This window comes from Diachasmimorpha longicaudata, chromosome 17 (assembly GCF_034640455.1).
Source record: "Diachasmimorpha longicaudata isolate KC_UGA_2023 chromosome 17, iyDiaLong2, whole genome shotgun sequence".
NCBI lineage: Eukaryota > Metazoa > Arthropoda > Insecta > Hymenoptera > Braconidae > Diachasmimorpha > Diachasmimorpha longicaudata.
In genome coordinates, this window is record NC_087241.1 from 5,429,346 (window position 1) to 5,445,337 (window position 15,992).

The 15,992-nt window shown below is 41.6% G+C and overlaps 1 protein-coding gene across 1 annotated transcript in view; it reads left to right on the plus strand.

Moving 5' to 3' along the window:
* The window catches only part of LOC135170560 (guanylate cyclase soluble subunit beta-1), a 69,313-nt gene that overhangs the window by 39,848 nt on the left and 13,473 nt on the right, over nucleotides 1-15,992 (plus strand). Inside the window, exons 4-5 of the mRNA XM_064136510.1 lie at nucleotides 3,673-3,964; nucleotides 15,425-15,911. Coding sequence (XP_063992580.1) covers nucleotides 15,909-15,911 — 3 coding nt within the window. The 5' untranslated portion in view covers nucleotides 3,673-3,964; nucleotides 15,425-15,908. The remainder of the gene's footprint in view (nucleotides 1-3,672; nucleotides 3,965-15,424; nucleotides 15,912-15,992) is intronic.

A 15,992-nucleotide genomic window follows, 5' to 3' on the forward strand; every position in this document is an offset into this window, starting at 1 on the left:
AATGGAATTACCAGAAAAATTCACTAGCTTTTCCACAAAATTGTATTACAATTCAAAAATACGTCAATATTTGAATGGTTTAGGACGTCTTAGTATCAGAACCAATCAATGAACTTCTATACTCCTCAAATTCTTTGGCTTCCTCGCCTTTCGCACCCCAATCACGTGCTCATTTCCCGCGGCTTTGTGTACGAGTTTTAATTCCAACTCTTTGGCACACGTAATTCTTAATGAAAGAAGATTCCATGGACTTTGTATTCAAGCTGGAGTGCGCTTGAGAGGCGCCTGCTACCCCAGTTTGATGAGAAACGTGGAGATTCGGGCCGATAACGTTCCGGGTGCATTGGTATCGATCGACGACTAATTAGTTGCTCGTGATTTTCACGTCATTCGGGAGTTTTATTCTGCTCTTGTGAATATATATTTTTTTCCATTTCTATCACGTTTCAGGGGCTTCGTCATCAGCTTTTGTTCAAGCTATCGGGTCTTGAGTTTTGCGGGCTCTGAGAGGGTAAGAGGGGGCAAAATAGGGAATGGGGGATGGGGCTAATTAGTTCGCACAGGCGATGGCGGTCCATCAGGGGCTGATTGATCTAGGGAGCATGGAAAGGGGTTGATAACGAAGTTTCATGTGCATTTTATGGATGAAATGGCCCAACCGATGGTTATTGCCCATCTATGTACCAGGAGTTTCAATCGTATGACATCGACATAGATATGGCGATTAGGCGATCGATCGCTGTCATTTTCTGGGAGAAAAACGGCAAATGGACAGCGGAAATGGAGGAGGCAGGACAGAATGAGATAGCGTGTCGTATACAAGAAAATTGGGAAAAGCTCTCGTGCGCTGGCATTTCTTCTCGCTCTGATGGTTTGCCTCGTTGCGACGGTTGGGGAATTTTATTCCAATTCGATACGTTTTTTTTTCTCGTCCATTTTCTCTGTTTGGTACTCGGAATATGGAAAAAAAAATTGATGAAAATAGGGGTAACGGCGGGGAAAAATACGACCGATGAGATATGGGGGTGGGAAACAGGGGCCATTATGAATACTATCAATTGGTTTCTGCATGGAAAAGTATGGCAGAACAGAAATTACTTTCTCCATTTTATTTTATTTTTCTACTTGTTTGGGGAGTGAATGAAAAAGTTTTACTCTTTCATTCTTTGTACACATGGAAAAGGTTGTAATCGCAGAGGGAAAATATTCCAGGAATAAAATTAATTTGTTAGAGAGCGCCGATGCGATTTTACACTGTCGATATTAACTTTTTTGTTTGGAATTGGAATTGTTCTCCTCATTGAATGAATGTTGTTATTGTTTCATAACATTTTCATGCCAGAAAATGCATTTTGGAGGAATAGTTGAGAGAAAATTTTAAATATTTATTTCAAAAGTAAATTTCGAAAACTTTCGTTCAATTTTTTAAAGAGCCTAACGACCTATTCACATTTCCTCTTGAACCCTCCAATAAAAACCAGTGAACACCACGTGTGGACCCTCTCTGTCATTACTACCCCTTACTCAGAATTTCGACCCACGCATGTCTTCGGAATCAACCCACCCACTTTTTTAAATTAAAAATCCACTTCATTCTGTGATCCCTGAACTTTCCTCAAGGATAAAATGAAATTCCACTTTTCCTGTCATCCTCCCCAGCTTCGAAGAATCCTTGCTCATAAAGTGTGTTATTACTCCGGCTAGAGGAGAAATTCCGGAAATGAGTGGAGTGATGGAGGGGACAAAATACGGGAAACAAGCCAAGAGGCGGAAAGAAAATATCTAAAATTTAAGGTCCATTAATAAACGCACTTCAGGTCAAGTCAGCGGAGTCGAGGATTTTGCTGTTCTATTTTATTCTCATTGATGCAGGTAAAGTGGCCTCTTCCCAGTCACTCAGCTGGGGAGATAGTCGCTTCTTTACCGCCTTCCCGCTCGTCTTCGTCGTAGACCCTCTCCAGCAGAGAGAGGACCAAATATTCTGCAGATGTTTGGTATTTGACTGCAAACTTGCAACCTCGAAAATTCAGATGACGCGGTTACTAAAATGTCAAGAAATTTCAGCCAGTGTAAAGGGGGAGAAGAGGGTGACAGTTAAGTTGGGAGTACAATTTATTTTAAGGTACTTCCAATGTGATGTTGTAACAACTAAACGAACATAGAGAAATGGAAAATATCCTCATGCCAAAACTAAGTTTTGTTTCTTCATCACAATAATTTAGGATTTATGGTACACACGTCCATCAGTCGTCCAATATTAGACGACAATGTTCTGTTATTTTAAATATTTAATCTCAGAGAGCGACCAAAAATAATAGAAAATTAGAATCATATCCAACGAAATTAACGTGAAAATAAATTGGCTGAATCATGTGCTTCGCGATATACCCTTCCAGAAAATCGAATGGCGAATTGTATTGGGTATTTGACCTCGTTTAGTTAATGGAGAAATTGAGTGGTTGATAATGGTGTTCTACAGGGAATCCCATTTACAATGGGATGTGTGGAGTGTCAGGGATGGTGGTATCGGTAGTCATGCCTTATCGGATTCATATACTTCGCGTAATTAATCGAACCACTCCTCTGCTTCAAGCGATGGGGCCACACACCCGTGGTTTCATTGGCCTCTGGGCCCCCTTCGGTTGCCCTCGCACCTCCCCCAGACCAAACACCTTGAGGGCAGAGTGAGTACTTTGAATAATTGAACAGTCCTTGGCGAGACGCCAAACGACATCGACAATTTTATCGTAAATACGAACAGTGGGAATTTTAAAGTATGATGAGGGGTGGGGCGGGGTAGAGAATTCAATTGTTAGCTGGGGGTGTTTTAGCTCGATGGAAATGAAGTGAATTATACGGGTAGACTGGGTGCATGAATATTTGAAGAAGTGCATCGTGAAAAAATTTTCTCCACAACTTCCCCTCGCGAAGGGGAGAAGCGAAAATTGTCATTCTCGTCTCATCTTGTCCCGAATAGGGAACATAACACATTAAACAATGAAACTCCGGTTCATCACGTTGACTAATTAGCTTCTTTATCCGCATGGACCTTCACCAGTTTATTCATACATTAATTGCACACACATGGGCTCCCTGCCAGCGTTGGGGAAAAGTTTGTGATACGGGTCACTGGATTTCCCTAGCCCTCTGTGTCCTCCTGTTCTATTACCCGGATAGCTACAAACTTTATCGAACAATTCGTTCTTTTATTCCATGTCCTATCTAACCACGACTATCTCCCGACGTTTATGTGTGAGACAAGAGGAGAATCTAGAGTTTGTGGGATGGAAAAAATGAGTTCTCTGGAGAGAATGAAACGAGGAAGAGGTGAATACTGGACGGCTTTTGCCAGCCGTCGGAAAGAGATCCATCACTCTTGATGAAAGAAGTGATCAAGATGGACGAACGGATTGAGATGGTTTTATGGTTGGTTGTGCCACGGGATTACCCAGCGATTCACTAGAAAATCGAAACCATTTACTGAAACGTTTCATGTGCACTTTCAGACCTCGAGCTTTTTCATCTCTTCCTCGGCCTCTCGTGCAAGGAATTATTCAGTAAAAATTCTCGATTTACGAGCCGTCATCGTAATTCGTATTTTATCGAAATATTTTTAAAATTAATATATGCCATTTTGTGCATAGTATTTTTACAAAAAAAATTTCTGCACAGGTCAGCTTGTCTGGTAATTCATGCAGGCGTCTGGTACAAGTGAGGACTCTTTCTTGGACTTCGGGGTGGGAGAGAACGAGGTTGAGGGCTAACGAAACCGACCCCAATTTCAATGGCAGCCATCAGCCGTCCTTCCGCATTCCCCACTGGTTCCCCTCAACCAATGCCAACAAACTGTCAATCCGAGTCTCATCCTCACTTGTTCTCAAGACGTCTCACGTACGGAGGACGATGAAAGAACGACTTGGGGATGAGTGGATTTGCAGCGTCCAGTTAAAACAGGGGCTGGAGGGTAAGTCAGAAAGTTGACTGATTGCATCCAATTTAGGGAATTGGGAATACCGCATGGAAGGGAAGAGAAAAAAAATCTGAAACAAAGCATGAAATCGTCGTGTAATTTATCTGGAAAGAGGGAATTATTATACACAAATAATTCCCGACAATTAATTCGAGGGAGGTTCGAGGAAAATTCATTGGGAAATTTTGTCCCGGAATGTTTTCCCGCAAATTTCAACCGTCGAATATATTTAAATAACGGCCTACTCTATCACCGAATCCTCCCGATAACCCAGTCCCACCCCGCACCGCCCAAATCCATTTATCACTCGAAATTGACGCAGCAAATGACCACCCCAAAGTGATTAGATTTTTGCGCATTTAATAACACCCAAAACGTCCATCACCATCGATCCTAGAGCGCTCCCCCAGCGCCTCGTGACACTCGAATGTGTCATGGCAATCGCCGTCCCTGATTTTAACCCAGTTTGTAACTGGCCGACAGCCGTCCAAAATTTTTCCACCGAAAAAAAGTTGAATGACGACAGCAAACATCCCCCAAAGTGTCACGTACCACTTTCCAATTTATATTCGACTCGAGAATGTGGATTGGCTCTGACAGTGGCTGCTCCAGTCATCCCGACGAATTTTGTTGGATTCGTCATCATATTTTATACATACAATTCCCCCCAGCCCCTCTCGTTCCTACACCGATCCCCGTTGCACTCTGCGCCGCAAAAAAAATTTTATTCACCGGCCATTTACAGCTCTGCATTACACTCTTCCTCATTCACCGTAGAAATGCAATTTTATCCGGGTGTGATAAAGACGCTCGCTTTGGGAGTTTGACGCTCATAAAAAAAAATTTACGACCAGTATTACAGAGACGATGGTGAGTCCGAGGGAGGGGGGAATTCTTGGCTGAGGGATACGCTACATTTACAGTGGAGTTTTGCATATGATTTGCATAAAGCCCGAGAGACTTCTAGCGTCAACCAGTGACCATCATAAACCAGACAAGGTCCACATTTGCTACCATGATAACATGGAACCACCGTACAAAACTACCTTGCCAAATATCCTCGAGAGAACTTTTTCGTGAATGGCTGTCATTCCCAGTTGACGTTGAATGTACCCAACAAAAGTTTAATTTTTTCAGAAACTTTTTCTCGTTCCATCCGGGTTTTTTAAATTCATTTGCGACCCTCAGACTCTGGTAATTGGCCCTCTATTTCGATCCTCGATGCAAAGTACGTTAGGACCATGTTACCCGAGATATCTAAATAATTGGAAAAATTCTCTTATGAATTTTTCCCAAGCTTGTATGGAAATGTTCCAAAAAACCCGAAATTTGATTAGATTTTTTCACGACGAAGGGCTTGGGATTTTTTTCAGTCCTTGTACTAGAATTTTTATAGACAATTTCTTTCCATGTACATTCCTTTTCTTACTTTGGACTCCCTCGGTGGTGACACTATCTTGGGGACAATGAGCCGCACTCCGGGATCCTTTCAAGAGGCTTTCTAGAATAGTGAAAGGGGCGATGACGGAAGTAACGGCATGGAAAAAGGGAGGGAGATGATAACCTCACGAGCTACAAAACTCAGTTGCTGCTCTTATCTCGGTGAATCAATTCCATTTTACTCAGGTAATCTTGAGTTATCAGGTCTTTAAGGGCCCTATGGATGGTACATACTAAAGTTAGGATTTGGAATATATCTCGCCTTATTGTATTTATTCGGCTCAATTCCTCCCCAAAAATGTTGGCCGATCCTCCGCCCGTCGTAAAATACGATGATAAAAATTCCATTCTCTCACCTCCGTATCGGAGACCCATCGGAATCGATATAAATTGTGTATCAGTCCGGTCTCTCGTGTGAAAAGAAAACTCACTCACCGCGGGATAAACATATCTATATACCGGCACATATTTGCACTTGTAGGTTATTCTCTGCTGCTGTATCACTCGGTCCAACCCCTGTCTCGCAAACAAATTCGCAAGTTTTTCTTAAGAACATCGCGCTGAGTTGCCTCCGTTATTTTGTCGTTACGATCGTCTAGGGTTTTCTTTTTTCATTAAATCTAGTGGTGGAAATTTCTCGGAATTTCCCCGGCATTTTAAATTGGGTTCAACTTGGCAGTTGAGGAACTTTTGAAGAAAATTCATACAAGATAAAAAAGTGGATGAATATTTAGTCTGCTCCGCGGTCTAGAATTTTCGTAGAGGGATGGGAACAAGTTGTTTTCACTGTCAAGCAGATGACAAAAATTCTGCCGCCTGCACTGCATGTTTCTAAAGTTTACATGATTAAATATACTATGAAGAAAAGTGCGATGAGACTGATAGATAAATGAAATGAAATTCATCCCCGGTCTATTGCAAAAATTGATTGAATTACTCAATTTAATTACTTTAAAATACTTTTATGAATATGAATATCAGGGAAAAAAGTCTCCTTCACTCCTTTCGTGCGATAAAACCTTTCGATCAATGTCCAAAATTAGAAAATATTCGTATACAACGTGGCCGTGAGGTCACGTGCTCGTCTAAGCACGAATTAATACCGTGGTAACCGAGACAACACGAAAGTACTGATTGAATTACTTCCACCACGATCAAAGGTCGGAATCCAGCATCAGCCGCGGGTATCTACAGTAGACGCTGTCGAAGAGCCTCTCAATTTGGCTCTCAGCACATGTACACGCCCCTCCATCATCCCCATGTCTACATCCGTAATCTTACTACGTCCAAACTCTATGAAGTTACCCCTTGCCAACTAACCCAATATCGTGTTGTACTTCCGAGGGGTATGAACTTCACTGAAACATCCATAACATACACTAGGGCATCGGGAACAGATGGTCTCAGGGCGACCTGCACCCACCAGCTATAGCTGATACAGGGAGGGAACGAAAAACTTTCTCGAGAAACCTGCCATGCAATTTATGGACACGGAGGACTTTTTTTCGGTGAAACCCTTTACCCTTTCGTCAACTTGAGTTCCCAAATTCAACGTGAAGGTACATTCGGTCCATTTTGCCTCGGTTTCCCCTGCCTCATCTTCGGGATTTTTTTTGTCAAACGTTATCGACGTTAGCGAGGTAGAGTTTGGAATGGTATACTCCCTATCCTGCCCTTTGGTGGACAAAGCAAAAAAACATTGGCCCTCGTCCGATGTTGGACCATCCTCTAATGGAGAAATGGAAACTTTTTGAATTTCCGGGGTGAACTCGAGAATACGGAGAAGAAAAATACGGTGATAGTCACCCCAACGAGGTCTGGCTCTCGGCTTCGGTTTCAATGCATTGGGCATCTGAAAAGTTCCATGTGGGTGTGGGTGGAGTGTGGGCAGGGAGGATATATAGGGGCTTTGGGAAAAACAGGCGAACGTATGGAGAATGAATTGGGATGAATATTGTTTTTATTTGTGGGATGCGTGAGAGGGAGCAGACAGATATTTCATGTTTCTGGGGAGGTTTTGATCTGATATCTTTGCTAGAATGAGTTTTGTTTTCGGGGTGAGATGATATGATTTATTAAGGATTGAGAAGTTTTGGGGTTCACGGCACTCGTACGAAGGCGATTCACTTAATTTCTGTTTCGTAATGAGAATTTTTTTTTCGGAAATTTGTTCATCAAAGCGCTGGGATTATTGGGTGATAGTGACCAAGCATTTGCGGTGAGAATTGATGGTTAATGGGTGTTACGAGTAACTTGGTGGACTGAAACTTTATTTGATTTGTTATTCTGACGACGAGGACAACTCCCGAAAACACTATCTGATTTTTTTCCCCAGGAGGGAATTTTTTGGGAGCTCGAGTCGATGAATAATTATTTAATAAAAATTTGAACGCCCCATTTTTCAGAAAAAAACTCATATCACCGCCCTTTAAAATTCTCCCGTTATCGCTAATCCTCAACTCAATTACCTCAAAGCCATATAATTGAATTCACCCGTTGGATTCACTCATTAAAAACTGAATAATTCCACTTACGGTGCGTCCATTATTTGAAAAAATTCCGAATAAAAACCTGCATATGCTGCAGGAATTAATGGTAGATGCTGCACGTAGTTCGAGATCAGTCGATTCATTAAACCCGGGAGAAACGCACTCGACGGTTTTTTAATCTCTGATATAATCGCGGTATAATCTCCGGAGCTGAACTGATTCCGGGCATCTCGGCTGCCCACACAAACCAGGGGGGATCTTCCCCTGAACGAGGGAGCTTCTTGTTGATTCTGCACTAGTGCCTCCTCCACCTCCCCTCCCCCCCTGCAGATCAGTCGTAGAAACGATCACAAATACTCAGGGACTTAATCCTTTATCATCTCAGGCGGAGTTATGAGGATTATGATACATTAAAATTAGTTATTTATCAAAATTAATCCCCTAGAAATTAATCGATCGAAATCGCGACTCAATTTCCTATTAGACTGTAATAAATTTCGCTTGAATATCACAATAATGATCTTCTATCATTCGTCGCCATGTCATAGGTCAAAGGAAAGCCGTTTTGACATGCCATCTAGAAGGCGCTTAATGCTGTGAGGAAGATAGAACGTTCTGCATCCTAACGGATGGGTGACCTAATAATAGGTAACTCGGGGGCTATTTGGACCCGGGTAGGTGATCAATATCGCGACGTATATAGCCCGTCAACGGACACATTTGGGTTAGCATTTTGCCGATTAATTCGTGTCTTGTGTGAATTCACAGATCGGCGTTTCGATTCAGTCATCATGACCTACTGCACCGTATTTATCTTCTTCGATGAGCGCTAATATTTACATTCTGTTGGGAAATATTTACCGACATTGTCAGCAAACACTGTAAATTTTTGATCGTCCGCCCTCCCTTCGGGATATCTACTACGAATTGAAAATCGATCCCCCGAACAAACCCTTCCGGATTCAATTATCATTACGAGTCAATTTAATAGAGATTAACGTAGCAATTCAAATAATTTTATGACACCGAATGAATTTGGTGATTCTATTGGGAGAATCGAAAATCAATTTAGAATTCGGGTGTTCGGGAAAAAGTCAGAATCACTTTAATCGGCACTCGATTGCTGCTCAATTATAAATATTCCGACGGAGTAATTTCAGGTGATATATCTCCAGCCCTTGAGTTCTCATTTACGTCTGCATTCAGATGAATTGTCATTCAGGGAAAGAAGTTATTAGTGTGATGTCTGGTCAGTAAATAATTGTGGGAATAAACAGAATTGTTGTGTAATGCAATTCATGTGACTCATTAAATCGCTCCCCTTCAGTATGGAAGTTTACCGGAAGGGCGAAGTTCCAAATCTGAGGAATCTCAAGCATTCCTGATAACATCCCAGCATTACCATTAGAAAATCATAAAACACCAAAAACTTCACCCCCATTGACAGAAAAATTGTAAACTATTCAGTTAAGAATTTCATTTGTGTGTTTCCCTTCACGTTAAGGACAAATTATTAAAAAAAAATATATCCGCGATCAATACAGAGCATTAAATAAAATTTATCTGAATGCCATAGAAAATATTCTATAAAAAAAAAATTTGATGAGACTTTTTTACGTTTTTCATTGAGACATTTTTTCCGCGGGGGGAAAATAAAAGAAAATTACGCGACTCGATAATACCCTATCAAAACGATATGCTAAGGCCTTCCGTCGTCAAACCTTACGTGATCCTTATTATTGATGGGCCAAGCTACCCTGTTGATGACGAACATGCGGCGGGTCTGCCGTACTTACACAGCCAACATCGCTCAAACTACATATTAATCTTCACATCCACCGGAAGAGCCAGTGGACTGGTGAGAGGATATCCCGTGAGGTTTCACTAGATTGTTGGAGTGAAATTGATGACCCACCCATCCCCCTCCACCCCTATCCTCCGCCCTCTCATTTATACTTTTTCCCCGGCTTCACCTGCTAAGTACATTCTCCTTCGAGTGGCCTTTCATTATAAAAATCGAAGCACAATGAGAACAAATGATAGAACAAAGTGAGCGGAAAATATGAAAAAAAATTAGAAAAACGGGAGTGAGATAAATACGCGAAATATCCCCGGGGTGAGTCTCATTCTCGTGATATAAAATCAATATGATGTGCCACTACTCATCGGTGGCAGACGAGAAGAGCAAAAAACAGTCTGAAATAAAGGGGTTCCCGTCCTATATAATATTGCGTCCATTACCCAGACAGCCATCAGCCGATTTTTCTCCTAGAGACGTCTTCCGCGACTTCATCGTCGATATCGAAAGCGTGATGGTATTTTCTATTGAATGAGTCCCCACGTCTTCCAGCCGTTCAGCGGCTATTCCAATTAACTTGCAATTTATTTCTATTTTCTCCGGTCAATCTGAAAACAGTTATCTGTCAAGATATCAGTAGACGTCAGTGTCTCCGGTGCGGGGCAATGGGGAGGTGTCAATCTACCGGGTCAGAGGTTCGATATTTGATTCAGAAATGGCGGCGAGTCATTTATTCCATTTATTCTTTTCCTTTAATCAAGTGGATGACAATTTCTTCAATTAATTTCAAAGACGCCGTGAGATATCGCATCTTTTTTCATCTAATTGGTGGACAATTGCGATACACTGACTTTTTTACTCCATCCGCTTTAATATTCGGAAAACGTCGTTGAAGTAATTCCCTTTGCCGGTGGCCTCTCCGTCATTCCGGTAATTTTCTTACAGCCCCCTTCCACCGACTCGCTGAGCTGCCTGCTCCCCTCCATCAAAGGTGGCCCACCTCCCCCAGGGCTAAAATGAAGTGGTTTACGTGACGGCAATATGCCCCAGAGGGCTTCGGTTTCACACCCACCGGCACGCCGACACGTATCATACCCTCACTTCGTGTACACAGTTTTACAGGTACACACAGTCCGCCCATAGCTCTTCCCTATCCACTTGCGTCCACCATCAACCTGAGCGCTTTTCTCATTACACTATTTTCCGTTGATGCGCACATTTGATAACATCTTGGGGATATTCCCAGTGCGGGGGAATTGGAACATTCCCTATATATCGTATAATATAATCAGTTGCGTTGGCGCAATAAGGGTGGGGGGGTCAGAGGGTTGTTCTATCGGAATTATAAATTCATCGTAACGGGTATTGGGTTATTCCTAATGCGATTAAGGTTATGATAATGATATCATTATTTCTAATGATGTTTGCGACCCTCAAAAAATAGACCAAAGTAAATGCCTGAAACATGAGATAATTAGAATATACGGCCAGGACATCCTTGCAGTCATCGGTAGAGTTGAAAGCTCAAATTGTTTCCACTATTTACCGAAAATTTCACTATTCGCACGCACTATTATATTTTCCGCTCCGTAAGGCAGAAAATTGCAGTACGCTCTATCAAAATGTTGAAATTAGTGGACACCGTTGTTATCAATTATTCCCAATCATGCACGGTCTACGGAGCTGGGCTGACGGAATAACAGGATTTGTCACATTCTGGTGATTATGAAATTCACTCGTTTCGGTACCAATGGCATAATTCATGAATAGACCGCATTGGACACTTTAGAGTTGACGACTACAACGCATAGCATCTGATTAGAATAATCCATATGGGTTTATCGCGTGATGTAATAGATTCCGCAGGAAAAATTCATGAATAAACAGGAGGAAATAGAAGAGGGTGAAGTCTCATTCCATTAAGGTATCCAAATTGTACTACTTTGCTGTTGATTATCGTTAATTACGTATCGCGTGCTTGAAAGCAAAAGGTCGTAAATGCCAGAAAGCTACTTTTACTATTTCTTAAAGCGAGAAGGTCATACGCGGCGAGAAAATTACTGCTAAAATTTCAGGTAAAAATCGAAAATGATATGTGCTATAGTTCACCTCCTTCCTCATTACCATCATCCGAGAATAAATTGTTCACCGCAATTTCAGTTTTGAAATGAACTAACGATCTTCCTTGATAGTGAAACAGTTAACCTCTGGATGTGTGCCCTGGTAATTATCAACTTGCTTCCAACTAAACCACCACCAGGCCTCAACTGCACAAATGCAATTCCATCACCGAAATCGATAACCCTCCTCCTGTCCACCTCTCTGCCTCCCATTTCTAAACCATCCACCATCTCGGGCCACCTCGCGAGGCACGTACATGCACAACTGTTTCCGTTCCGTCCATCGGTTCTCCCCTGGAGAATGCAGGGACCATAGACAGTTTGTGGAGGAGCAACATTCCTACTGACAATACACTGGGGACATCGTCAACTCAGGTTTTATGGTCACACATTTTCGTTATTGCTGACGAAAATTCACCAACAAGACACTCCCACTTTTCTCGGTAGTTTATTTGCTAAGTTTTATCGATAGAAATTCAGTTGTCAAACGGTTTGTGGGTCTTCATCATGATTTTCTTATTAAAACTGAGAGCGGAAAAGTTTCGAAGGGAATTAATTGAGGAAATTATGACTTCCCCAGGAGTTCACCAGAAATTGAAGCTGTAAATTTTTCCAAAATTGATTTTACATTCCCATAATGCTCACCAACATGTGAGTTCTCCAAACTTCGCTCCCATTTTTCTATATTTTTTAGTGCCATCACAAATGCCAGTGAAAAACATGCTAAATAGCGTCACTACTTTTAATGTCTTGTAGCAATTCCATCCATCATTTCTCATTGGACATGTACTCGCTTCATGTACAAGACATACAGTCTATTACCACCCCATGTGCCCTACATGTACGCCACATGGAGTACCACTGCCTTCGTCATGCATGCTTTCCCATTTTACTACACAGAACCGCTCGTAAACTTTACGTTGGAAATTTGAGAAGACGTGATTTTTGTAAGTAAATGAACATTGATATTCCATCAGAAATTGGATTTCCAGTTGAAGAGTGAAGAAATCTGCAGTGAGGTAGTAAACCCACAGAACGGGCTTCATTTCGAGTTTGTTGTTCGCAGGAAAATCTCAGTGAGAAGAGCCGTTCAACATTTATTGCATTCCAAGAATAAACATGAATTTCTCCAATCAAATTTACTTAGTGGATGGAAAATTTACCACCCAGAGATGTTTATATTGCTTGTAAAATGTTGGATAGGCTAATGGTTCTTCCCATAAAAAAAAGCTTCACCCTTAGAAAATATAAAGAATAATCTCGAGTTACTCGAGTTAATTGGAATTACATCCCCCAATAGTACCCGGAAATAACCATGAAATTGAAGCCTCGCATAAAATATTTCAATACCCAATAATTGTACTCTCCCATAAATCAAATTTCCCATCAATATAAACCTCCAACTTCCCCCTGATTTCTTAATTCCCCGATCATATCGCTGATGGATGTTCAGATATTACCGAGATCCAGTGAAAAGTCGTGACTCTCCAAGCGATCGAGAATAGATCACCCAGATAGGTCAATTTTTTTTCTCCACCAACCGGTTAAAAATTCACCCCCGTCATTAATTCACAAGTCACCGAAGAAAAATGTGTTGAAAAGCGTTATAAAACTTACATGAACCCGGCTCGAGGGATAATAAACTTCTCTGAAACAGGAAAAGAATTCCCACTACCCAGAGAGAGAGAAAAATTTAATAATTCTAGGTCGTCCAGGGAAAAATTACCCAATGAACTTGAATTTTTATATGAGATTATAGAAAAATTACTGTCAGCTCCTCAAAAATTCCGAGACTTTCATAACATTTTCGTTTTATATGATGTGAAAATTTCAGTACGTCTGGTAATTGTTCTCAGAACGAAACGGTGTCCCAGAATGAATTTTTAATATATTTTAGTGATAATTAATTTTTTATTGAGCGTTTCTCGAGTGTGAAAATTGTTTACCAGGAGTGGAAAATATCCGCAAGCAGTGTAGTTACACACTATGCGATGGAAATTGTAAAGTATCCTGAATGGACACGAAAAGCACTTACCTGAAAATAGCTTTATCCTTCCCTTCGCTGTAAAAGCATCCCTAACTCGTACGTGAAGCGTTTCCAGCGTTGAGCGAGATAGAAACCCTATTGTTATTATTCAACCTTTTCTCTTTCTCCTCGTATTTCCCTCAGTTCCCGAGAAAGAAAGGGTATACAACCCTGAATAGTCCATTGGAATAGATTCAGATGGATTTTTCCTTTTTCTATCAGCTGAGAAAAATCATTCTATTGAAGTGTGCGCCGCTGGACAAGGAAATAGGAACGAGGAGGGATAGGGGGTGGGTGAGAGCAAGTAGTGACCCCGGTACGTACACTACCCCACGATGACCCCGATTCGACCAACGGGACATGTAACGAGAGGGTGGAAAAAAATAAATAGAAAGACCGGTGGAAACTCTTGCTGGAAATAAACCGCAGACGTGAGTTTTCTTTTTAATTATTCCCGAGGGTCCACTCAGCCATGTTCAACATCTCAGTGATGTAGGCGAGCGGTATTTTATCGTTTGTGGAAGTAAATCGGAAGAATATACCCATCCACACGGGAGTTATGAAGTCTAGAGAAGAATTTTGTAAGAAAATATAACCCGCGGGCTACAGCCGACAGCTTTTTTGAGCAGGGAAATTATGACACCTTTTTTGGTGCACACAGAGCAATATTTCTAATAGAAATTCTTCTTCTAAATAAATTATTTGTTATGTGTATTTTATAGACAAAAATTAATGCACCTTCAGTCCGATTGCTTTGACCGCCGCACGAAGGCGTCTTCATTCTCAGTTTTCTGCCCCTTTCGTCTTTTATTTTCTCGTCTTGGTTACGCCTCAGCTATCTGAATGTGTTTTTCCTTCCGCACAAAGCACACCCCTCTTTTCTCGTCGGAATAAACTTAAAACCGGGTCACCACTAAATAATGGATTACCGAAGCTCTCTTGCGCCTCGGCAAACTCCAACAGAAAGACTCAACTCTTTTGTGACCCCCCCTTCAAATATTCCCCCTCTGGGGGATGGAAAGAAATTGTGCCTTCTGAGTTTCCTCTCATCGTTTTCTTCTCTGCCCTCATATTTTGCTTTCATTTGTTTTTTTCCCGGGGTTTCTCTTCCAGATTCTATACCGAGAGAATTTTTCTACTCGTTAAATTTTCACGGTGCATTCGAGCACATTACCGTGGTTTTATTGGGGCGAATGTTTAGCCTTTGTTCTCGCAATTCATGGACCATTGAATTCTGGGGAAGCAATCAAAACTACTATTAGTCGGGGAAATAAAAAGAGAGACGTGACTGAATTTTTAATCGTTTTAAATTTTCTGCGGCGAATCTCGGGGCGATTCCGATGGTTTTCAAATCGCTCGTAGAAATTTTGCTTCGCTCCTTCGAATCAAATTATCGGAATATGCGATTGAAATATCAAGTAATAAAAAATATATAATGCAAACTGTCAGTGTGCATCGAATATTATTTTTAACGAAGAATCCGAGGGCTGAATGGAGGATTACAGGGCTTCGAATCGGCTGCGAAAAGCTCTAATTCCTGAAATTGAATATACACCCACGAAAGCATCTTATCCCCTCTAGCATTCCTGGCCCTCCAACACAAAGTGATAATAAAAACAGTGGAACATCCAAGTGTTACAAAGGAACACTAATTTTTGGTGATGGCCTAAAGCAACTCCCAAAAGCAAAAGAAGAAAATCGTACGGAGCGGGTACATCTCGGCACTCGGTCTTACTACATAGGTACCAGCACTACGTTCCATGTACTCCAGCGCAGGGTCGTACGGAGGGAGAGAATGCACCAAAGAGGGAGAAAAAGCTTTTCGTTCCGGAGGAGAGTCCAGGTGGCGCCATTGGCTCGGTGGCAAAATCGATACTTATCGTCTGGTGCGAGCAGTCGAGTCGCTTGCAGTACGCGTCTCGTGTGCATGAGGTAAACACGTTTTTGTCTTTTATAAAAGTCCTCGAGTCACCCCCACCAACGAGTTGCTGACCAAATGGCCATTAGAATGGAATGATAATTATTGTGAGAGCTGACAACCGGACAACTGCTCTCGCTGTCGATCATGGTATGTTCAGTTGTTGATGTTAAATAAAAAATAATGGGTAGAACCTGCATTTGCGAGGAAATTGGTTCGCGAATTTCTAGT